Source organism: Lissotriton helveticus, chromosome 9 (assembly GCF_964261635.1).
Source record: "Lissotriton helveticus chromosome 9, aLisHel1.1, whole genome shotgun sequence".
In the NCBI taxonomy this organism is placed as follows: domain Eukaryota; kingdom Metazoa; phylum Chordata; class Amphibia; order Caudata; family Salamandridae; genus Lissotriton; species Lissotriton helveticus.
Genome location: NC_136070.1, coordinates 92,252,212 through 92,277,429, shown reverse-complemented (window position 1 = coordinate 92,277,429; position 25,218 = coordinate 92,252,212). Strand labels below are relative to the sequence as shown.

The window sequence follows — 25,218 nt, the reverse complement described above, 5'->3', positions numbered from 1 at the left end:
CATTGCAAATGCTTGTTTTAGTTTTCATCTCACAGGATTATGAAATGTTGTATTTTATATTTCTACCAAATATTGTGATTTTGGTTTGTTGTAGGCCATGTACCACATGCATTTCAATGAAGAATGCCTTGCAGCAAGCTACTAAGAGTAAGGAATCCATCACAAAAAAACGCTCATATTAAGACTGTGGCTTCCCCTCCCCATAACCTGCACAATTAAATGTTCTCCAGGCATGCGCCAACTCGCTTTACATCAACTCTTTGGCCTTTCTATAAGAAGAGATCACAAGAACTCTGACAAAATCAACACTTCAGCTGGAACCTGGCCTTACCCACAGTGCGGAAGAAAAGGAGAAAGAATATTTCTGCTTTAGCTCTTGGTGACACTTGCTAAGGCAGCAAATGGGTTTAATCCTCAGTAACCTGCAGTAGAGGGTCTAAGTTTGGTAGTAACAGGAAGCCATACACACACACAAAATATACATTTTAAAAATGGCATGGGTAGGTTATAAATAGAAAGCCAAGAGGAAACTAGGCTACAGAAGTGGAAGCATACATTAAACATGATTTTGTGTTAAGGTGAGGGGCTCTACATTACTAGCAAAGTATTGGGTCTCTGGATTGCAACTGAATGATAATGTACAGGAAGAATATCAAGTAGAAGCCTGGGCTTAAGTTTAGCCTAGACATATGTATGCAAAAAAGGTATCACTTCACTGTTTGTCATCTCCCCTTTCCTGAGCTGGGGCAGAGACTGCATCTGATTCCTCTAGTTGACTGTGTAATCTTGACAAACTTAAAAAACAGAGTCTTAATTCAGGCTTATACAAATGAAGGAATGGAAGGTGGACAATGTTGGGGCATCTGTGTGCTTAAGGACTTCTTTAGGCTGGCTTTACAACCACAGAAAAGGTGCCACTAAAAATCTTGCAGTGTTCTTACAAGTCAGTGATGCATGACCTAAGCAATGTTTAATTTGATTCAGACACCACAAAATCTACATTTGACCACTAAACTCATACTTAAAGTGTATGATACTTTTGATGATGGCATGCTTCAGAACTTTCCATTGTACTTCTGAAAGCCAAATAAATGATGTCCTTCATTAAGCACATGTATAATCACTTCAACTGCTTTAACCCAGGGTAAGGGAGCCAAACTTGATGATAAATGGTTGAAGACAGGCTGCATCATGAGAAATCACAAGCATACGTTATTAGCATTTAACTCTGGACTGTATTGGGACTTTCAGTACTTGTTCAAATCATACAGGGCAAAGACCACATACACAGGAACACTGAAACATCTCAGTTACAGGCTACATGCAGACTGCTGCAGATCTGGGAGAGAACAGAACATGTGATCAGCGTAATGAAAGAGTATGCAGCTTGTACTTAGAGCAGCTGAGCCAGCTCACTGGCCGCAGATGGCCTCGTCTTACACAAGAGTATGAATCACTGCTACCGCTAAGAGTCCGACTTCCCATTTTTGGAGATTTGCACGCCAACAAGAGGCACGTGCACACTCTATAAGCTTTATAATGAGAAGTGGTATTTGGGTAAACTTACTCAATCAGAAATAAGGTGGATGCTTGTTAAAGGAATCTGAAAATATGCCCATGGAAAGGAAACATGGCTTACGGCCTGATATAGAGTTCGAAGGGCGGGTTACTCCATCACAAAGGTGACACATACCCTTTCGTCTGTACTACAAGTGCATTAAATCCAAAGGCACTTGTAATGCAGTGGATGGGATATTCGTCACGTTTGTGACAGATACCCGTCCACCAAACTCTAAATCAGGCCCTTAGGGAGCATGCTTAGAAAACCATCTTTCAAAAGCTTTTTTATTTTTTTTACATATTATTGAATCCAAATTCTGAAGACTGACACTTTACAGAACTGAAATAGAAACCAGTCATCCATTAAAGCATATAGCCAGCTTATCCCACCAAAATATAGTGAATTCTCATGATCCCAGGTCAGAATGTATGGCCAACTAGATTGAACAGCGACAGCTTGGCGTGTTCACCATAATTAGAGAACTGGAGCGTGTCATAAGTGAGTATTAAAACAGAGCTACAAATAGTCAGCATAACACTCTGGACTACAGGAGGCTTTTCAACCATTTTTATTTCTTCATAAATAGATTATAAAACTACCAGCAAATAAAATATTTTCATTGCATGCTATATAATTCCGCAACTGCTTTTGTCATCGGTAACAGTGAGTTGATGACTACGCTTCCTCTGTGCAAATCTTTGTGTGTGTGTGCACTTTTTTATGCCTCATTACAGACCGATTTAGCTGTCTGGGAGTTCGCATGTTACCAATACTTAAACAACCATTGGTAAAGTCAATAAGACTGGCTTTCAAAAAATAAATTTAAAAAACCTAGTTAGCAATGCAAGCTAAGCTGCAGTACCTTGTATGATTAGCAGAGGTACAATGGCATTATCACGTGCCCTGAGTGTATAGGTTCAGTTCTATAACATACGATGTTCCAGAGCTGTTTGGGAGTTCAAGTTATGTGCTACATTTAGTTTGGTCAAATGCTATAAGGAGAGAACTGATAGAAAAACATGCAAGTCTTGCAGTATGATATTACATGACGTCTTGTGATGACTTGCATTATGAACTCTTGGTGGCCATTCTGATTGAATGCACTATTTAAAGGAAGCCAGGTCCTAACTGCTCTGCATGTTATTCTCAGCATCAGCAGAGACGGGCTGCTGCAATTCTGGGATTAGATCCAGAACGCTGAACAGAACGAATCTTGTATACAGTGGAAAACAGTCAAGTAGAAGAAATGAACTTTACGAAAGAAACAGATAAGTGGAGAACCCTATATGTATACCTTTGTTGGGCAATAGGCCGGGTAAATCCTCTGTGTGATCGCATTCTGGTTGCAGATGTACTCTGCACAAAAAACGTATCATTGTATTAACAATTTCACTTGATAAACCCTTTTGGCAAAATTCCTTGGAAAGATTTTGCATGAGAAAACAGAAGTTGAAAATATTTTAGAGATTGACTATGACAAGTAAGAAAGGCCTCCTAAAAGATACTATGACACTCACGGTTGCTTGTGGACTTAGCAGGCACAGATCCTGCACTATAAGAAAAACTGTAATTGTCAACTAAAACAAGCACAGTTTATTATTAGTCAGTAATACTTTGTTAATAAAACTTTTAAGTGTGCATTTAAATAGGACTTTTCTACTGTGAAGCCTGGTTGCTAATACATGGGACCGATAATGACTATAACTGAATTTGACAGCCCTACTGACTAATTTTTCCAACTAGACATTAGTGGCGATTTCTTTTTAGCGTACAGTGATACTTTCAAAAAGTGTTTTTCTTTCCTCACTTCCTATATTTCCTTAAGAACTACCCATTCAACATCCCCATGTGTTTTTCTAAGGTATGCAAATGGGCAGTGCCTTTCATTAGGGCTCATGGTGCACAGTGGGTAGCATTTCACAGATCTACCCAGTCTGTGTTGGATATGTGACTGGTCATGCCAAATATTGAATTCTACTGCCTGGCATCTCAACTAGCAGTGGTCAATGACTGATTATTTCGGCAGCAGGATGACCCTTCCTTTTGACTGGAACTTACTAATCCACAGTGGATAAAACTAATACCCATGTTGTATGGTGGTTCCCACAAAAGTAGTAATGAATTTAAGTAAATAAAGTCTTCATTGGATAGGGTGATGACCTTGTGGACAGGAACCTGCCTGATCCGAACTATCCGGTCTCCTGGATTTTAAAAATGGATTATAGAGGTATTTCTATACACAACCATTTTTAATCCTCCCAATCCTCAAGTGAAGAGTTTTTATTGCACAAATCCCACTTCTACAAATACCCTCAGATTGACCTGTTCTGGAGATTACTCTTAGATTCCCTTCTTGAGTTTAACCCTCAAGAAGCTAAACCAAGCCCAAGCAGGTGAGACGCTGTATATCATAGGTCTATTGTACCCTAATCATTAATGCACCTGATAAATTCATGGCTCTCTGATTTAGAAGGAAGAAGGAACTTGCTACCTTGGACGATGATGAACGGCTGCCCATCTCAGCTAAATTGTGACTAATCTAAATATGTCAATTGAGTTTACTATTAGGTTGACCACTTCTGGAAGGTATGCAGAGGTTCAGCACGCATTTAGAGGGAGAGACTGTTTAGTTCCTTATCATTTGGCACCCAATGAGACAGGCAGTCTTGGTACTGCAACAATTAACAATATGCACCTCTTACAACGGCAGCTTCAGAACCACGTGTTTCGTTCTGGTCTGAAACCACTTAAAATCAGCCACCTACATGGCCAGGGTGCTTTAGAACGGGGTATTAAACTGCTGAAATTACACACGTCCTTACAATGGGCTGTTTGCAAAAATTGCACAGTAAGAACAGTTCTGTCAAGGAAAATTGCACAACAGTGTCAGAAAAACCGAGCTAAAATTACACTACTGGGTTTTCTCAAAATTCACTTGCATTTATAATGAGAATTTTAAGTTTGTTAAACTGCAATCTTCAAAGGATTCCGTTAACTGAGTTTCATGTAACGCAAAATACCATACGCACATTATTCAAAGCCAGAACAAAGTTGAGTTTTAACATAACATACAACATAAAATAACATACAACATTCCATAATATAGAACATAACATAACAATATATTTGTAAAGTACACATTTGCCTATGGAGCACTTTAGCACTGAATAAATGTATTCATTGTTACCAATTCAATGGTACTCATTTATCAACCGCAGAAGGATGAAAGACGAGGTAAATCTTCCAGGATTCAAACCTGTGACCATAGGCTTAAACACAAATTCCTTCAGAGAATGCATTAGTCCACTGAGCCACTAGACCCAGCTCTTGTGTTACAGAGGGCAAACATTAACAGACATCCTATCTGCCTTTCTACAAGTGCATTATAACTTATAGCACATGAAAAAAAGCAGACATAATATCGGTCATGTTAGTGACGGAGTAACTCTCAGTCGAACTCTAAATTAGACCCTTATACCAGTCATATCAGACACATTTATTTACTTATTTATTCAGTCTAGGCAATTTGTAGAGTCCACAAATACCCTTGGTTGTCTCGGCGCTGTGGACTATGTAGAGGTCGAACTAGAGGAGGGAAGCTTATTGATTAAAAAGCCACGTTTTTATAAGTTTCCTGAAGGCAAATAGATTTGGGCATGTTTTGATGTGCAGAGGAAGAGTGTTCCATAGTTCAGCAGTGGCAACAGCGAATCTTCTGTCGCCCCAGGAGAATTATTTTGTGCGAGGGATCTTCAGAAGATTGGCCGTTAATGAACGCAAGGGTCTATTAGGAAGGTAGACACAAAAAGCCTTCTTCAGGAAGTCAGGTCCAGTTTTGTGGATGGCCTTGAAGGCGATGCATAGGGCTTTGAATTTGATGCGGCTTATTATAGGTAGCCAATGGAGTTTTCGGACTACCGTTGAGACTGGTTGATACTTGGGGGTGCCTGTTATCATTCTAGCCGCTGAATTCTGCACCATCTGCAGTTTGTTGGTGACCTTTTCCTGAGCATTGAAACAGGCCATTACAGTAGTCGATTTTTGACATTACTAGGGTGCTAACCAGGGTTTTTCCGGCACTAGATGTCAGGAAGGGTAGTAGTTTTTTTTATCATTCTAAGAGTGTAGAAAGATGAAGAGACAATGGCATTGGCATGTGAAATGAAAGCCAGTTTGTCGTCAAACACGACCCCTAGAATTCTCACTTTCGATACCGGGGGAGGTGGTGGTCCCAGATTGGTCAGTCACCAGGTAGAAGACCAGGCAGGATAGAATGTAGCTTGCCAAAAATCAAAACCTCAGTTTTGTCGGAATTTAACTTTAGGCAATTGTTGGCCATCTAGGTGCTGATGTCGCGCATTCCATCTTGGAAGCTGGCTGCAACTGCTCCTCCATCATTATGGATAGCAAGCACCAGTTGTGTATCGTCCGCGTAGGAAGCGAGTCCCATCCCGTGGGCTTAGATGACCCAGGCCAGGTCCGACACATAGATGTGAAACAGTGTCGGACTCAAGGATGAACCTTGTGGCACACCACACGGGAGGGTGAAAGGGACAGACTTATAGTTAGAGAGAGTCACTAATTGTGTCCGGTTGGGAAGAAACGAGGCCAGTAGTTTTTTGGCCTTCAGTTTGATGCCTATGTTTGCGACACAAACGATTAGTGTGGCGTGATCAACCGTGTCAAAGGCTGCTGATAAGTCTAGCAGCACTAGCACTGCGGCGCCACCATGGTCTAGGATTGTCCTTATTTCGTCTGCTGCTTTGATGAGGGCAATTTCTGTGCTATGGCCTTTCCTAAAGCCGAATTGCATCTCATCCAGAATGTTGTTGTCTTCAATGTATTTGGCTAGTTGCGAATTCCTTAATTTCTCAAATATTTTTGCTGGGAAAGGCAGGCTTGTGATTGGTCTGTAGTTTTTGGAACGTAGCGGATCACGGTGCTGCTTCTTCAGCAGCGGTTTGATGATAGCCTTTTTCCATGTGGCAGAGTAGGTGCCGGTGTTAAACATGGCATTGCAGATATCAGTTAGATTTAGTGCTAGTATATCGGGAATCAGTTTTAAGACTGAGGCCGAGCAAGGGTCAGTCGGGGAGCCTGACTTGGTGGATAAAATGAGGTCCTTGATCTGTTTCGGTGAGACTTGGATAAAATTCACGAAAGAGGGAGTGGTTTCTTCGTTGTCTGGAGTAGGCGTTAAGTAGTCTATTTTGGGTTGAGTGGCAAAATTGGCGTAAATATTGCTGACTTTTACTAGAAGGAGCTGGCCAGAGCAGTGCAAAGATCTTGGGTGGGGGCTAGTGGGGGGTTTATCCCGGACCCTGATAGTTTAGTGACAACCTGAAAGAGCTGTTTAGTGGAGTCTTGGGCCGATTCTATCTGACTGAGGTAGTATTTTCTTTTCTCCAGGATAATGAGATGCTTATACTTGGAGATGGCTTCCTTGTAAAGGATTTTCTCACTGCAGTTATAGTCTCTGCGCCAACGTCTCTTAAGGTTCCTGCAACGTTGTTTTTCAAGTCTACGGGATTCTGAGAACCAGGGGGCAGATGGAGCAGTTCTGTTTTTTAAAGGTTTTTCCAAAGGTACTAAGGCGTTGAAGGCATTATTGAGCCATTCGGAGAAGCTGGATGAGGCAAGTGTAGGATCTGGTGATGGCTCATAGTTGGTGGATGACAGATGTGTTATGAGGAGCTGCTGGTCTAGGCTGCTCCAAGCTTTGAAATGTGTGGGTGGAGTCGGGGTGATATGCGGCAGAGAGGTTTTTGCCTGAATATCGAAGAAGACTGCCCAGTGGTCCGTCCACGCCAAGGATATGGTTTTTATTATCGATATTTGCCTGTTGCTGGTGAAAAACCTGTCGAGCGTGTGCCCGGCTTTTTGAGTGGGGCTAGTCACCAACTGGTGGAGATCCACAGCCTCCAGTTCTGCAATGAGGGTGGAGGTGTCATGGTCATCGAGGGTTTCTAGATGGAAGTTGAAGTCACCCAAGATGGTGAAAGCAGCTTCTCCTGCTAGATTTTCCAGTAAACTGCCCTGAGAAGAGAGGAATTCCACTCGGGGACCTGGGGGACGGTAAAGGAGGGTTCCTTTAAATGTTTGTGAGTGGTTAAGTGTTATGGTAAATGTCACAGCTTCGCAAGTCGTGGTGGGGATTGTCTCCGTCCTGACTAGATATTTGTTGCGATGTGTGATTGCTAGTCCACCTCCCTTTTTTAAGGTTCTCTCATGTCAAAAATACGCAGAATCCTTCCGAGTTTGCGGTGCGAAAGTCCGGACCAGATGAGAGGTCTCCCCAGGTTCCTGTTATAAATAATATGTCTAACTTTTGGTCTGTTAGGAAATCTGCTATTTCATATTTATGTTTAGGGAGTGAGCGGGCATATTTGAGCGCTAGTTACATATGATCCTGATTTGTGTACAGAAGTTGGGTCGGAGCGGCTCCTGCTTTGTGGTTGGTATTCAGCTTGAAAGAGCAATTGGAGCAGCTGAAGTTTGAGTTATTGGCTAAAGAGCATGTGTGGGGGCAAGGACAGGAGTGTATTTTGGTGGCACGGCGAATGTTTTTTAGCTGGGTACTGAAGTAAGTTGTCATTGTGTAGTGCCCAGCTGATGTAACTGAACCAGGGATCGTGGCACTGGGCCCGGTCCAGGCGCGGACGGGTGCAGACTGGCTTGCCTTAGGCGCCCGCTGCGCGCGTCCGTTGCGCGTAGGGGCAAACATTCCAATTTGTGCAGCCAGTTAACAACTACCCTGCTGACCGCAGAGTGCGTTATGGTAGCAAACAACACTTCCAGTTCTGCGTCGTGTTTCCCTCCACACAAACAGAAGAATCCGTGGTGGACCGGAGAAGACGCTCCGTGACCGAGTGTAAAGTACAATGTGCACAGGTAAATTTAAGTGAGCTAAAAACAGTGATGTGATTATTTAAAAGCGATTTTCACAATTATGTCAACAATTTAACACAAAGCATGGAGGGTAGCTGGAAGTCCTTTACCAGGCGCTTCGTTCACAGCTCAGCACACAACTGAACTCGTACATCTAAACGCGTCCGTGTGGATGAGCGACTGTAAAGACAGGACAGTAGTATTAGACTGGAGTACAGTATTGGATAAATAGTTCTTGTTTGAGAATAAGCATTCTACAATGACCCAATTGAAGACAACCCAAATAAGCAAACCTATGAATGGCATAATTTAGGTTTCCGATAGCTCTGGTGGGTAATGCAATTAAAAAAAAAAACAATCACCATAACAATTAAACCTTTTGGGAACTACAACAATAAAACTTCAGCTGGTACTTACTAGCTCCATCATTCCCTATTGGAAGATCCTTCTGCAGCAGGGCAAGAACAATATCCTCATCCAGAGCCGGCAGGTTGGTCAGGTGATACAGAACATATAGGGACGAATGGCAGTCCAGACTGTGAAGGTGTTGCAGAAGATCCCTCTTGGAGATACTGCCACTGTTACAAACAAGGAAATGCAGTGGAAAGTGTCTGGTCAGCAAATATTTGTATAAAAACGCAATTATTTGCAAATCTTAGATAGTTCAAAATGTGCCTAATAGACAAACTACACTATGCCAAATACAGCACAGATACACTATCAGTCAACCTACCTAAATCCCTTTCCCACAACAGAATATGTAAAGACATACCATACCACACAGCACTGCCAAAATATGTAATTAACTAGTGACTAGAGCCCCCAACACCATATCTATCCTTTTAAGTTGTGCATTTATGATACTTTAGTTGGGGGACCTGGGGCTTTTTCATTTAAAATATATGAGCAAATTTAGCATCTTTAGCATCAACTGCTGCTCCCTCCCTAGGGTCTAGCAGCATACATTTAAATATTTGTGGGGCAATGTCCCAGGTGCCCTGTTCCAGACTAAGGCGTGGCTTCATGAGGTGTCGCTGCCAGATGTTATTGCTGCACTCCCACCAAACTATGCCATCACTAGTAGGGATAGACAGAATAGGGCAGTAGGCGGAATTGCCATTATCTTTTAGAAGAAATACAAATGTACAGTACAGGAGCTACCCATTCCCAAGTGGGAAGCTTAGTTTTTCTCACTATATCTCACACAATATCCAGGGCCTGATCTATCGGGCTCTGGGATATGATGGGAAATGGTGCTCATTGGTTCCCGAACTACTCTCCCCACACATTCGTAAGTGTGCCAGTTTCACGCTCCTAGGAGTTCTCAACACCAATCTTGAAGATCCCATGTGCATTATGGATGCAACACTTCTAGAGGATCTGAGTGTGCTCAATTTAGCTCTCATCAATTCAACCACAAACACACAAGGCTGGGCACCTCTTAGATCCCATCTTCTTCAATATCAAGGAGCTCACCACAGATCCACCCTTGCTGCTATTCTGGTCGGACCATATGGCAGTGCCTTTTGCCATCAGGACTCAGGACACCTCCTCTATAGGGGTGGCAAAAGCTTTAGTCAAGTCTAGCAACTGGGCTAAATTAGACCTTCTTGCTTTGAATGTACAACATCGAAGCACTGTACCAGACATGGAACAGACATAAATCAGCCAATAATCTTGAATGCAACTCCTAGGTCCTCAAAGAGACTCCACCCCCTGCCCTATGGTTTACCGAAGCCCTGCGCTTGGAGAAAAAACTTGCAAATGCTTGGAGAAAGTCCCATGACCAGTATAAAACAGCTTTGCAGAACTATCATGGGCTCTGCAAAACTGCTCAGCTTCATTCCACTCGGACAAAATCTCCAAAACTGCCATAAGACACTCTTTAAAGTGGACACGGTACTCTCTTAACCTAGTAAAACAACTCCAGCGCCATAGCGGTCTCAGTCACAATGCGAAGAGCTGGCACACTTTTTCATTAAAAAGGTGGCAGATATGGGAGCTTGCCCCAAGAGGTGATGAAAATACCTTGAATATGCCACTAGCCACTCCTAAAATGAGGTTGTTTTCTCTGTTGGACACCCTAGGTTTCTGGCTTTTCTACAGTTGATTAAATCCCCTCCCACTGAATAAGATTAACCTCTTGGACCGGACCGGTTACAAATTATGGTTGGGCTGCTCAGCTCCTCATTGCAAGTGGGATACATCCCTCAGGAAGGAAGCATGCCATGGGCCTACGGTTAAAACAAAAGCCCAATCTGGATCCCACTCGGTCTAACTTCAGACCAATCTCATTGCTGCCCATCTTCTGCAAACTTTTGGAGAAACATGTGAACTCGCAGCTTACCACCTTTGTGGAAGCCCAGAACTTTCGCCACTCATCACAGTAAGGTTTCAGAGCAGGACACAGGACCAAATTCCGCCTCCGAGGAGTCACAGAACACCTAAAACGACTCATGGACGAGGTGGTACAGCCACGCTAAATCTATTGGACCATGGCACAGCGTTTGACACTGTCACATTTCACCCTCCTGGAAAGGTAGGTGAAGTTGGGTCTCCGGGGAACAGAATTAACCCAAAAGACCTTGTTCCTTAAAGACAGCACATTCCAGGTTTTCTCAGCCAGTGCTAAGTCAGAGCTGTGTGCTCTTACTTCCAGAGTTCTGCGGACTAACCTATGCAAATTATACTCAAATCATCTTCTCCTCGTCATCTGCACATAACATCGGGGCCTTGAATTTGCGTTTGGGTCACAGTTCCACCTGGATGAATTGCAATTCACTCAAGCATAGCATAGATTTGGCCGGAGTCTCCCAGGCCCCTGTCTGAACTGTCTTCCAATGTAAAGAACCCCGACTTCTAGCTGGACGAGAGTCTTTCAATGAATCCACAGGTAGCCAAGGTGACCTTCACATGCTTTTGAGTGCTGAAGAGGGTAAAAAGAAAATTGGGAAGATTACACCGTCCGCCCAAAGGACAGTGATCAAGGCTGTGATTCTTTCTAAAATAGACTACAACAACATTTTGTATCTAGGAGTGGATAAGGCATTCATCCGTCACCTAGAAGTAGTCCAAAACTCTGCGGCTATATGTCGCCTTCCAAAGCACTCCTCTGTATCAAACCTCCTCCGCGAGCTCAATTTGGCTCACTGTGGAAAAACGAATACAGTTTAAAGCATTGTGCTATATGCACAAGGCTAGATTTGGCACAGGCCTGCAATACTTTCAAGACCAGTTGGTGCCTCGCCAGCACACACGCACGCTTCGCTCGCTCAAACAGTCTCTTTGCACATGGCCAAAATCTGCTTGGCTCACACTTGGTCCCAAATATGTGGAATTCCGTACCTGAATCTCTGAGAAACTGTACCTCTTTGGAAACCTGGATGTACTAAACCTGATGGCTCGATCTACTCTACCTTGCACCAGCTGCTTTCCACACTCATATGTTCACAAGGCAGTGGGCAAGCAAGAGATAATACATAAAGAGCTCTGGTACAGCTCTCTGGCGTCACCAATCAAACGTACAACCCTCTAGCTCGGACACACTTACCTAACAAAGAAACATTCCTTCATCTTCACTCGCTGCACATCTCTACAACTATAATCGCACTCCTGGACTGCGATGTGAAGTCATCCCCCGACTAACAAAAGCGCTGCACAGCTATACTAATGGCAGAATAAGAGCCACATAAATACCTAATAATCATGTCAACAGACATCAGGGAGGATTTCCACCACACAAGCAGAGGCAGTAAGTATCTGCATTTCCATATTTACTGAATAATACCTAGCACTAAATGCTAAAGATTGCAAAGAAAAAAAGAGTACAATGATCCAAAAGGCTTAGCACGAAAATGTCAAAAGCAGGATTGCTATCTGTGGTTCAGTTACGTATTCTTGCATTTTATAGCATGTTTGCGTTTTTTGCCTTCCTTTCTGATTTCTTGCCTTTAACATTTCAGTTGATAGGAGCAATTATGCTGTCAAGGTTTGACAGACATATTTCCTTTTAACATTTATACTAGAAATAATGTACCTTCAAATCTTGCTTATTAAGCTTGCTGTTTAAAAAAACATGTACTTGATTTTTAATTTCAGTAACAATAGTTTTACTTATAGCAAACAACACTATTTCTAGGTATCATTAAGTTAAGAGCTGACCTATAATCGGTATGCCCTTTAGACAGTAACACCTGTAAAGTAGGTGTCCCCAGTTCTTTTTACTATTGGCATTGAAATCTTAAGCGGCAACCTTATTTTCCAGTAAGTTTGCATTTTGGGTGGATATCGCTAGATCAGTCCCTTCTAAATTTGGTAACTAAGAGTGCTGCAATACGTTCAAGTTCTCTACACACTCTATCCTGAGACATATCAATGCAAATATATGAAGTCACTCGATGACTTTGGCAGGTTAGGTAAGATGGCGGAATGAATGTGCTGCATAAAGCACTTCGAGTCCGTCCGTTCTTCTCCCCCACCCCACCCCACAGCAGAGCCATGCCTGCCACTTGATCTTATCACTCTATCAGAATTGCCATCTCTAAAGATGAGAGAGAAGTGGCCATATAGCACAGTTACAGCTGACAGCTGACGTCATAGGTGCGAACATTAGAGTCACTGAAAGATGTGCAGGTAGGCATTTTCTTATTCTGTGGGAGTTCACTTTTATAAGTTAAATGGTAATGTTCAGAACCTGAAAGTCCTTAAAAGTCATTCTCTGTTGTTTTTTAAAGGATGTCAGTCTATAGATATTTAGAATCACACATATGGTCCAAATAGCTTATTCTGAAGGTCACCAACTCATTAATCATCCTAGAAGATATACCACACTGTGGAAAATCACTGAAATATCCTACCCTTTGTGCTATAGAAAACTATAGCTGTTCCTGATCTCATCTAACAAGAAAGTGACAAAAAATGCTTCCAAGACAGCTCTTAAAGAGTTCCTAAATTAAACTGGTAGTTGCAGGTGGGGCCTACCTACAAGTACTCATTTTTGGGTACTGAGACATACTTTTCATCATTAGACATTGACCCAGAACAGAAAAGAAAAAAGTAGAAAAGGGGAAAAGAAGAGAGAAGAAAAAGTGAAAATAGTGATGGATGGAGAAATGAGAGATGAAAAAGAACCTGCATGAGAGATAATGGGGCAGGGAATGGAGGATTGTGGATTAAAGGGTTATAAGGGTGAATCAAGACTAATCAGCCTTGGTACTGAGCAACCTCAGCAATCAGCAGCAAGCTTCTGAGAAAAAGTTTGCCCACCAGCAATTATTCTTTTAAAAATGAAGCACTGATCGCAACTATCTCCATGCACTAGTAGGATTCTAGGAATGTGGTAAGTGGCATATATAATCACTGCATGGATCTGAGTTTGACCTCATGGTGATCAGTCCGGATCTCTGTATTGCAAGGTTAGTCAATTTTGTAAGAGTGTGTTTGTTACCAATACACATCTGTTACTCAGCACCAAGATATCTCTCAGAGTGAATTGGTGCTTTACAACTATATATTCTGATAGGTTATATGGGCTTTTATACGAAATATGTGTCAGGAAAGGGAAAATGTATCAAGAGAGGCCCAGCAGTATGGAAAGAATGGCAAAAGTCGGTTTGTGTTGTCCCAAAAGAAGGGAGTGCTCATGTCATTAAGCATGGAACAACAGTTTTTAGTCACCCCTTTCCAGAGAAAACCTACAAGCCAAAGATTGCACAGTTACTAATTCCAGCATCTTAGCTAAACAGGTTATGTTACCAGTTAAGGAATGCAGGGATGACAAAGGCATTCCTGCTTCCAAACATTTTGCACTGCACATGCATGCACATTCTGAAGTACATGTTACTTTACCTGGTTTGATGTATACACCATTCAAGAACCTCCAGTTGAGCCCAAAGTCCATCACAAAATTCCTTCAAGACAAAATCCTTGCACAAATCCTAAATACAAATTTACATAAGTACAAATTATTGTATGTGTCCAGCCAAACAAGTAATTGACAAACTTAATATTTATTTTCAACACCGAACACAAAAACCGTTATAATTTAAAAGGAAATAAAAAGAGCCTGCGAGTTTCGACCTACTGGAATTGGGGTACCCACAAAGAATCATCACTGGAATCCTGGGAACCGGGCAAAACAAATTACAGAATCAAGTATCCATCAAACAAATACACATGATGAAATATTTAATTTAATTTACAAACAAATATAAACAAAATCAAAATTTCATGGGAAGGGTGGAGTATTTCTAAATTGAATTGAGGCCGCTTATCGTCCATACTGTATTCTGTTTGATGCACTTGCACTACTCCCACCAATCAATCTCAGGATGTCAACTTATATTTTGGTCTCCAATTTATAATGTCTTCACATTTACAGAACATTTAAAAAGAAAATCAGTTTTGCATTTTGCTTCTTCATTTATATAATGTTATTTATCTTTTAATATTATTTCATTTTTCTAAGCAGTTCACGTCACTGACTCAGGTTAAGAACAACGCAATACTTACTCTGATAATCGTGACTAGGGGTGGATGAAATGGAGCCCCTCTTGTTGCAAGGAACAGCAGAAATGGGCACCACTCTTCCTGTTTTGGTTATCTACTCATACCTCTCATGAAGACTGGACTGCTAACATTAATAAAATGCAAAAACAGGCATAGGAAAGAACATCTAAGGTGTTCTATGTTTGGTGTGGCTTTCAGCCAATCAAATGGCCTTGAACATTCTTCCCCTGGAGGCCGGAATGGAAGTTAAAGTGATATTGGTGAGTGGAGCCTAGCCCCCAGAGTCACAGGTCAACTGTGGATGAAATAATTAGCCTACTTGTAACAATGACTGTACAGACTACCCCATCAATCAAAGAGTTTGTGGTAATATGGCGATATTCCAGCCACATCAAGCTTCATTAAAATATGGCATGAGAAGCATACTATATTATTATGAAGAGAGAGTCTAAGATCCTTGTGGGGTCCCTTTGGTATCCCTCTCGAGACCAATTATGTTATGTTACATACTTATGTATACCTTCTTCTGAACAAGGTTCCTGCTACTAGGTTGAAATGTGCTTCATATATGGAGACTTCCAGAGCTTACATTAAAGAAGATGGCAAGTTTGAAAGTAAGTCTCTCAAAGTGCTTAGTCCAAATAAGTGAGGAAACACTAGTTCCAATTTAGTTAACTACAAAACCGTGGAATGGTCTTGAACGAGACTCTAATTAAAGCCTAACACGAGCTTCAATCACTGTGTTTATTAGGAAAAGTTACATAAGATAAAGAAGTAAAACTTGATGCTGATGAAGGCAAAGTGTGTGCCTCGTTTCAAATCCTCAGATGTAATGAATAAGTTAGTGAAGGAACTGGAAAAATTAACTCCTGGTGATTTTCCTACTCTGAATCTTAGCCCTGCGTGCAAAACTGACTGCAGAAAAGAGTGCTGGTTCTCAAGACTAAGGACAGATATCACAAGAAGCCTTTGAGTGAAATGATTTATGCACCGAAGGAGGAAAGAATAAATGAAGATACCACTGAAGAGCAGGGGTGCTGATAGCTTGTTGAAGATTTAAATGGCCAGCTAAGTCCTTCGAACAGCCTCAGTTGGTGTGACAAAACATGGGACTTAATCATGAAATTGCTTCAAAATCCGAGGCTACTATTCAGAGTAGAATGATAAAATCCAAGTCATTAGCTATTACAAGTGCCAAGTGGAGTCTTATGTGCTGCACAGGACAGTAATGCTGGTTTCCAATACAAATGTGTGTACATTTGTACGTTTGGCAGGACCCAAGCGCTCAGGTTCAACAATGGAATGGTGGAATTGATAAGTATTCTATCCTTCTTAACTGAGGGATCTGGAAGCAGAGGAAGTTTTAGGATTCATCTATTGGATATTAAGATCAAATCAGACTCATCCAAAACATATTGTTGGGGGTTTTCAGCTTCCAGGAGGTAGGTGGATAAAGAATAGAGTAAATTGTCCAACTTAACTCAAGAGAAGAGTATCCACTAGTGAGTACTTTCTCAATCGCAGGAGAAACTAGGGACGTTGATGAATTTCCTTCGACACGAAACACATTGATCAGCAAAACCCCCATTTAGTGAAAATCTTTCTGCCTTATTTATTTGCATAATCTGCACAACTTGTGCCATTCTCCTCATAAGGTGAAAAGTCTTGAACGTGTTATTCTGCATTACCCTGTCCCATAGCTAAACTGCCAAACAAACACATGGAATGAACTTATGTTCCATTCCCTGTCATTGAGGCCTGCATTCCCATGCAGCAGTGGAAAAGTAGACATCAATCACAGAAAGATGGCTTTCGACTAGAGATGGATTAAGATGAGTAATTGTTTATCAATCACACCTATCCGTTTCTAGTACGGGACTACAATAAATGCCCAGCAATTTTTGAGTTTTCGTATTTTTTATTTATATTCATTTTAATTCCAGTTCTGTACTTCTTGTATGTATTGACATAACATTATTAAGTGAGAGAAAGTGTTCAATGAAATTTATGCTAAAAGTAAACTCGAGTTGCGGTCCATGTGATGACTCGGACCACTTCTCCTTGCAGCAGCGGAGCAGTTCAGTCCCAGAAACATGGCTTTCAACTCCACGTAGTTCATGGAATAATTATGTTTAGGCAGAACATTGATTTAATGGACATAATATCCTATTTGAGTGACGAGATGAACACATGATGAAAGGAGAGAAGAAAGGCAAAATTGGCAGATTCATAAAAAAAGTTTGATTCATAAAGACAAGTATTCTTTGATACTCTCATTATGCTTACACATCTTTCTCCACTGTGGCTATCAGCCTGCAGGTTTAAAACACTCTTAAATAATAAGTACAAAGCAAAACAGGATCTCTTAGATGTAATTCATTATCCCCAAATGTACACAAAAACCTACATGCTCGAAACTCACAGTGAGAGGAGTTCTTCACTGCAAACTGGTGAGGGGAATCCTCATCAATAGACCAATATAAACTTCCCAGGTTTGAAAAACAATTTGATAACGTTGGTGTGAACAAAATTTGAACAGTACACCTCTTTAGCAAAAACAATGATATACTTCACCTTAAATGAACCATTAGCATTAATGGTACTGCAATGGAATTGCCCCACTTCTACATCCTTGTGTGCTCATAATCTTATATTATTATTTTATTTTATTGTTTTAGTCTTTCAAAGCACCAACAAGAGGAATCTCTCCAAGGCATACACAGTACAAAGAGCATCACAGACAATCCACATCATACTTGGGTATATCACATTGTGGGCGGGTGCTCATAATCTTATATTTATTCTATATAACAGCCTGGCTATGGCAGACTGATACCTGCAGTTCACTAAAATCTGATAGAATGAACAACTCTCGAAGGGAAAGTCTGTTTGCATGTAAAAACAATTAAGAGGCACAGATGGAAAAACAACGAATAATCATGTCGACGTTCATTTGGCAAATGTGAGAAAGAAACGGATCCTAATGCGGTCTGTGTCGTCTGTCATCTACAGTCTGTATCTCAAAGTCAGCCTTGACATCACAACATTCTGGGAGACCAGGTGGAATAGCACAGGTGATTTTGAGAAAGGTCAAGAAATGTAGCTGTGCAGGTACAGTGTAGTACAAATGTGGAGTTCGATTTCCTAACTGACCATAATCTGTATGATTGAACTCCAAAGGCTTATGGTGAGGACGGTGAGGTCATTGTTATCTGAGCTTCAGTGGCTGCTTGATGTTGTGTTGGTCTTGTATTGGATTTCCCCCTGAAGCCAGCACAACAGAACCTCAAGAATATTACTTAAAATAATGATTCACTTAGCCATTTCCAATTGTCTGCTAGATGAAGTTGCACAGCTCTAACCTTGTGGACTCTGACAATAAATCAAAAGAAATGTCTTGATATTTCTGGAAAACCACATATTTTGTAGGATGTTGCATTCTATTATAAGATTCTGATTGCATGCTCTGGACTCCGCAAGGGCCTCCAACCTTTTCTTTACTGAGAGCAAATTCTGATCAGTGAAAATGAATATGCTACTTACCAGTATGCATCTGTTCTTGGCATGTAGGGCTGCTGACATTCATATCTATAGCATAGATCGCCGCCTAGTGTTGGGTCCGGATGATTGCACATTGTTGTCCTGGAAGAGTCTTCGAAGTATCACGAGATAGGTTGCTCCTCCCCTGGACTACAGTGCGCATGGGCATCGACTCCATCCCCAGATTGTTTTTAGCCATTGTGGCGAAGATGGAGTGTAACAGTGTGAGCGATGACCATGCTAAGAGTAAGTGTAAATTCTGCAGCCGCTACAGGCGCCGGGGAGGAGGGCGGGCGATGTGAATGTCAGCAGCCCTACATGCCAAGAACAGATGCATACTGGTAAGTAGCATATTCAGTTCGAGGCATGTGGGCTGCTGAATTCATATCTATAGCATAGAATAAATAGCAGTCCCTCCATTAACGGCGGCCGCCTGTGCCAGCTGCAGACGTCTGAAAAAGTGTCTTAAGAACAGCCTGCCCCACAGCTGCTTGGAGTGCACATCTACACAGTAGTGTTTAGTAAATGTGTGTGGTGTAGACCATGTGGCTGCTCTACAAATATCTTCCAAAGGGATATTACCAAGGAAAGCCATGGAGGCCCCCAACTTGCGGGTGGAGTGGGCTCTGGGGGGGACCGTTAAAGTGCGCTTAGCCTTGTGATAGCAAATCTGAATACACTTAACGATCCACCTGGCTATACCTGCTTTGGAAATGGGGTTACCTTTGTGCTGGGCTGAAAAGGCAACAAAGAGTTGTTGTGTCTTCCTAAAGTCTTTGGTCCTATCAATGTAGTACATCAAAGCTCGTTTGACATCAAGAGTGTGGAGCATTCTTTCGGCCACTGTTTCTGGGTTCTGAAAGAACGCGGGCAGTTCAATGGTCTGATTGACATGGAACTGCGAAACCACTTTAGGAAGAAATTTAGGGTTAGTGCGCAGCACCACCCTGTTGGAGTGAATTTGAATGAATGGTTCTTGTACAGTGAGCGCCTGTAGCTCACTAACACGTCGTAGAGACGTAATGGCAATGAGAAAAGCCCCCTTCCATGTCAAGAACTGAACCTCACATGAATGTAGAGGCTCAAAAGGTGGGCCCATCAACCTGGTGAGGACCACATTGAGGTTCCATACAGGAGCCGGCGGGGACCTGGGAGGGATGAACCGCTTCAGGCCCTCTAGGAAGGCTTTACTGGCAGGCACTCTGAAAACGGAGAGATGCCGCCTGTTTTGGAGATAAGCCGCTATGGCGGATAAGTGTATCCTGATGGAAGCGTATGCTAGATTGCATTTGTAAAGATGTAACAAATAACAGATGATGTTGGGAGTGGATGCATCTAGCGGGTTGATGTTGTGTTCAGTACAGTAAATGACAAACCGCTTCCATTTTGCTGCATAGCAAGCTCTGGTAGTGGGCTTCCGTGCCTCCCATATGATATCCATGCATTCAGGAGGCAAGTCAAGGTAGCCAAACTCTAAGACTTCAGGAGCCAGATCGCTAGGTTGAGCTGTTGCGGATCTGGATGCTGAATGTCGCCATGGCTCTGCGTCAAAAGCCTGGGCGTGAGGTGTAGCCTGTGATGCGGTACCACGGAGAGTTCTAGAAACGTGGTGTACCATGGTTGGCGTGCCCACGTTGGAGCAACCAGGATGAGCGTCAGCGAGTGTTGCTTTAGCTTTCGTGCCACCAGCGGTATCAGAGGTGCTGGGGGAAAAGCGTACGCAAATCTGCCTGACCAGTTCATCCATATCGCATTGCCCTGCGACTGTGGGTGAGGAAACCTGGCGGCAAAGCTTTGGCATTTTGCGTTTTCCTTTGTGGCAAACCGGTCTATCTCTGGATGACCCCACTGTTGGAAGTACGGGCGGAGTACCGATGGGTGTATCTCCCACTCGTGCATTTGGTGGCTGTATCTGCTGAGTAGATCCGCCATCTGATTGTCCTTGCCCGGGAGGTGTTCCGCCATGAGGAAGATGTTCCTCTGAATGGCCCACTTCCACATGCTCTGAGCCAGATGAGACAACTGTGGAGAGTGCGTTCCTCCCTGCTTTTGAATGTTGTACATGGCCGTCATGTTGTCCGTCCGGATCAACACGACTTTGTTGCACAGATGTACTTTGAAAGACTTCAATGCCATGAAGATTGCCATCAGTTCTAGGTAGTTGATGTGCATCTTCTTCTGCTGCGTAGTCCATAGTCCCTGCACAGTGTAGTGGAGTACCTGAGCTCCCCATCCCTGGAGAGATGCGTCCGTCGTCAGGGTAATCTGTGGCACAGGCTCCTGGAACGGTCGGCCCTTGCAAAGGTTGTGTGGATTCCACCAATGCAGAGAGCTGTATGCCCGACCGGTCACCAACACTAGGTCGTTCAACTGTCCCTGAGCCTGAGTCCACTGATGAGCCAAGCATTCTTGGAGCGGACGCATATGTAGCCTCGCGTGCGGTACTATGAAGATGCAGGAGGCCATCATGCCTATCAACTGCATGAACACTCTCGCTGGAAGCGAGTGTTGCGGTCTGAACTTCCGGATCAGCGACTGAATGCTGTCGATTCTCACAGGATTCGGCTGAGCCGTGGCTGCCAGAGTATTTATAGTTGCGCCCAGGTACTGCCGCACATGGGCAGGCTGAAGGTGCGACTTTGGGTAATTTAGGGAGAATCCCAGATCGTGAAGAAGGTGGATGGTGTGGGACATGTTGGCGGCGCACTGCCGGGCCGACTTTGCTTGGACAAGCCAGTCGTCCAGATAAGGGTAAACGTGAACGTTCTGCCATCTGAGGTGCGCCGCCACCGTCGCCAGGCATTTCGTGAACACCCTGGGCGCAGTGGTCACCCCGAAAGGGAGGACCTTGAGCTGATAATGGTGACCCTGAATGGTGAACCTGAGGTATTTTCTGTGTGATGGATGCAGTGGAATGTGGAAATAGGCATCCTTGAGATCCAAGGTTGCGAGGACGTCCCCCCGATTGAGCAACGGGAGAACCTGCTGCAGTGTGAGCATATGAAAGTGTTCTGACAGAATGTACTGATTTAGGGGTCTGAGGTCCAGTATGGGTCTGAGGGACCCGTCCTTCTTCGGGATTAAGAAGTACAGGGAGTACACTCCTGTGCCTTCTTCCTCCACCGGCACGAGTACCTCCTGCTGCAATAAGTGCAAATGCTCCGCGGACATAGGACGGTGTTTTGGTGGCATGTTGGGTGGAGTGGATGTTAACTCCAGACAATAACCGAACTGGATAAGTTTTCTGACCCACCTGTCTGTGGTGATGGATTTCCAGACTGGCAGGAACCGCTGGAGTCTCCCCCCGACAGGTGTAGTATGGTCGGGGGCAGTGACAGGGCGTCACTGTTTGTTGGCGGCGGAGGAGCGGGAGTTGTTGTTACCTCGACCTCTGCCCTTGGCGCTGTTGCCCCGGTATCCTCCTCTATTTTGCTTGGTGTAAGAGGATTGCGCCCCACCTTTATTGAATTGCGTTTGCTGGGACATTTGGCCTCTGGAAACACCTCTATTGCCTGAGCGACGAAAAGTGCTCCCTCTAAACTGTTGGGACTGGAGAGCTCCCATGGACTTAGCAGTCTCGGTATCCTTCTTTATTTTTTCCAGGGTGGTATCCACCTCAGGACCAAATAATCTGTCAGGGTTTACCGGCTGGTTGAGGATGGTGGTCTGTATCTCCGGCTTAAACCCGGAGATTCTGAGCCATGCCTGACGTCTCAACATCACACTGGTGTTAATTGCCCTGGCTGCGGTGTCCGCAACGTCTAGGGCACACTTAATGGAAGCGTTGGAGAGGAGTTTCCCTTCCTGGATAAGCATCTCCGCTGCCTCTTTATATTGGTCAGGTAGATGTTGCAACAGGGTCTCTAGTGTGTCGTAGTGTGCCCTGTCGTATCTAGCCAAGAGTGCCTGCGTGTTAGAGATATGCCAGATATTGGCCGCCTGAGCTGCTACTCTCTTTCCTGATGCCTCCAACACTTTGGATTCCTTGTCCGGGGGAGGAGCTTCACCATTGGTTTGCGAATTCGCCCTTTTGCGGGCATTAGAAACGACCAGAGAGTCCAATGGCAACTGGCCCTTGATGTAGGTAGGATCGCCAGGTGCCGGTCTGTATTTTTTTTCAATTCTAGGGTTGACTACCCGTGACCGCGTGGGTTCCTTAAAAATGTCCGCAGCATGTTTTAGGACCCCCTTCAGCATTGGGAGAGTCTTTACAGTCTTTTCAGCTGTAGAAAAAGTGTCAAAGAGGAAGTCCACCTCCACAGGGTCAGCGTGGAGCTCCACGTCGTGGTTTTTGGCCGCCCTTTCAATTAAGGCATTAAATGCCACAGAATCCTCAGTGGGAGAGGTCTTGACGTTGTACACCTGAGGGTAATGGGCGGTCTGCTGATCCCCTTGGTCTCCTGCCCCCACCCATGAGTCCTGTTGTTCATCAGGATCCGTGTTGGCAGGAAAGTTGTATTCCTCGTCCTCATCCCCAGCATCCTCCACATCAGAATAAGTGGGTGAGGGTGTGGCAAGTCGTGCAGGCCGAGGAACCAGTGGCTCGACCAACACAGGTGAATCTGAATCGGGCTTCTTGCGCTTTAGAGGAATCGTGTATGACTCCAAGGGCTGTGCCGCCGTGATCTTTCTTTTGTAAAGCGTAAGCTTCCCGGTGTCGGCATCGATGAAATGCCCTGACTGCTCCTCCACCAAGGGTGGTCGATGCGTCAAGCCCCCAGCCGGGTGAGCTGGCTTCGACCCCGCAGATCCCTGCAAGTGCGGTTTGGGCACCGATCGTGGTGCGAAGGCCTTCAGTGCCACTTTCGGCGGCAACGTGAAGAGGATTGGCGTCGAAGACTTTGGCGTTGGGACCGATTGCTTCGGGCGGAAGGTGTCATTGATTCTTCCGCCGAAGCCTTGTCCCTGATGCGTTTTAGGGAGTCCGAGACCTGCTTCGTAAAGGAAGCGGACGGCTTCGTCGACCCGACAGACGATCTTGATCCACTAACATGGGAAGACTCGAGCGTCGATGGCTTGGGCTTTTCCGGGCGAGGCGTAGGAGCATCCTTCGTAGGGGCGCTACGCCCTCCTTCCGTGGCGGCAGACATCGCCGCCGGCTGCGTCGGTTCGGCGGCCTGGACGACTGGTTTTGGGGCCCCAGTCGTCGGCTTGACGCCCTTTTTGGACTTCGGCTCGACGCCCTTGCTTGACTCCGGCTCGATGCCCTTCTTGGACTTCCGCTCGACGCCCTTGACCACCTTCGGCTCGGTGCCCTTGCCCGACTTCACCGGGTCGATAGCTTTCTTCGGCTTGGGTTGTCCCGACACCTCGGAAGACGAGGGTGTCGACAGAGGAGCAGACGTCTTCGGTTTCGATTGCGTCTCAACCACTTTCGGTCTTGTCCACACCGATGGTTTCACTGTCGGTTTCGTTTTCGACAATGGCGGCTCCGCCGAAGTGTCCGTAGCTGGGCCTGGAGGCGGGGCCGTGGATCCTGGTAGAAGGTCTTGGGGAAGGCCGTGTGGCGATCCCTCGACCTGAGCCTTCGTAATTGTTCGAACGGGGCATAGCTCTTCCTCTGAGCTATCTTCCATGGCCCCATAGGCCTCATCGTCGTCTCCTACCTCATGGACGACTTCTTCTACTTCTAGGCCTTCGACATCCGCTTCATAGTCGTAGTCGATTTCCACCGCCGGAGGTGAAATCTGCAACTGAACTTCGTGTTTGACTGCTTCTTCGTTGACGAAGATGTCCACCGGTGCCGTCTGCCGGGCCTCCATGCGCGCCACGCGCCGAAGCCGAATCGTCTTCTTCGAACAAAACCTGGAACACGCCATACAGCTGGCTTCATCGTGGTCCGGCGACAGGCACTTGTTGCACACCGGGTGGACGTCGATGTGGGGATACTTCGATCCACACACGGGACACTTCTTGATCGGGCTCCGTTCCATGTTGTGTCGTCGAAGGTCTTGCTGCGTTGACTGGGCCTCGATCACCGAAGAGCCACGCGACTCCCCGGATGTCCAACTCGGGAACCGAGTCGGAACAGAACTGGGCACCGAACGCAAACAATACCGACGGTTCGAAAAAGGCCTTCGGGCCTCGAAAAAGTTTATGTTGATTCCGAACTGGAGATAACGAAATTACATCCGAACCCAATGGCGGAAAAAAACAATCTGGGGATGGAGTCGATGCCCATGCGCACTGTAGTCCAGGGGAGGAGCCACCTATCTCGTGATACTTCGAAGACTCTTCCAGGACAACAATGTGCAATCATCCGGACCCAACACTAGGCGGCGATCTATGCTATAGATATGAATGTCAGCAGCATACATGCCTCGAACTCATTGTGAACTACTAAAGGCCAAGCAACTTGTGTATTGTTCACAGAGACCAGCAATGTGGGCCGTAGTCCATCTGGAGGTGCGGTAACTCCGCGACACAATGTGCACTGCTCTGTGCAGGGGACTTGTTGTGTGTCGATTTAGATACCGTATATAGATTTCCCAATTTATGCCCTTATATAGGTACAATTCACAATGCCCTTATTTAGGTATAGAAATCCAGCCCTTATTTAGGCATTGCTCATGCTAGCCAAATACAGGCATGGTCAACTACATCCAATCCTCTTCGTCACAACGAGTTCTTGGAAAACCAGACTCTTAAGCCTTTAGGACTTCCCCTCGCCTGGATACTGATTTCTCCAAGAACTCATTTATTATGCATGAACAGCTATTCCT

General features: G+C 44.4%; 1 protein-coding gene across 2 annotated transcripts in view; it reads right to left on the bottom strand.

The window, feature by feature from the left end:
- ZFYVE26 (zinc finger FYVE-type containing 26) overlaps positions 1–25,218 on the bottom strand; it is a 657,581-nt gene that overhangs the window by 538,932 nt on the left and 93,431 nt on the right. For both annotated transcript variants that reach the window (XM_078659543.1, XM_078659544.1), the window contains exons 6-7: positions 14,297–14,385; positions 8,867–9,027 (exon numbers count right to left, since the gene is read on the bottom strand). In XM_078659543.1, the coding sequence (XP_078515669.1) occupies positions 8,867–9,027; positions 14,297–14,385 (250 nt within the window). The remainder of the gene's footprint in view (positions 1–8,866; positions 9,028–14,296; positions 14,386–25,218) is intronic.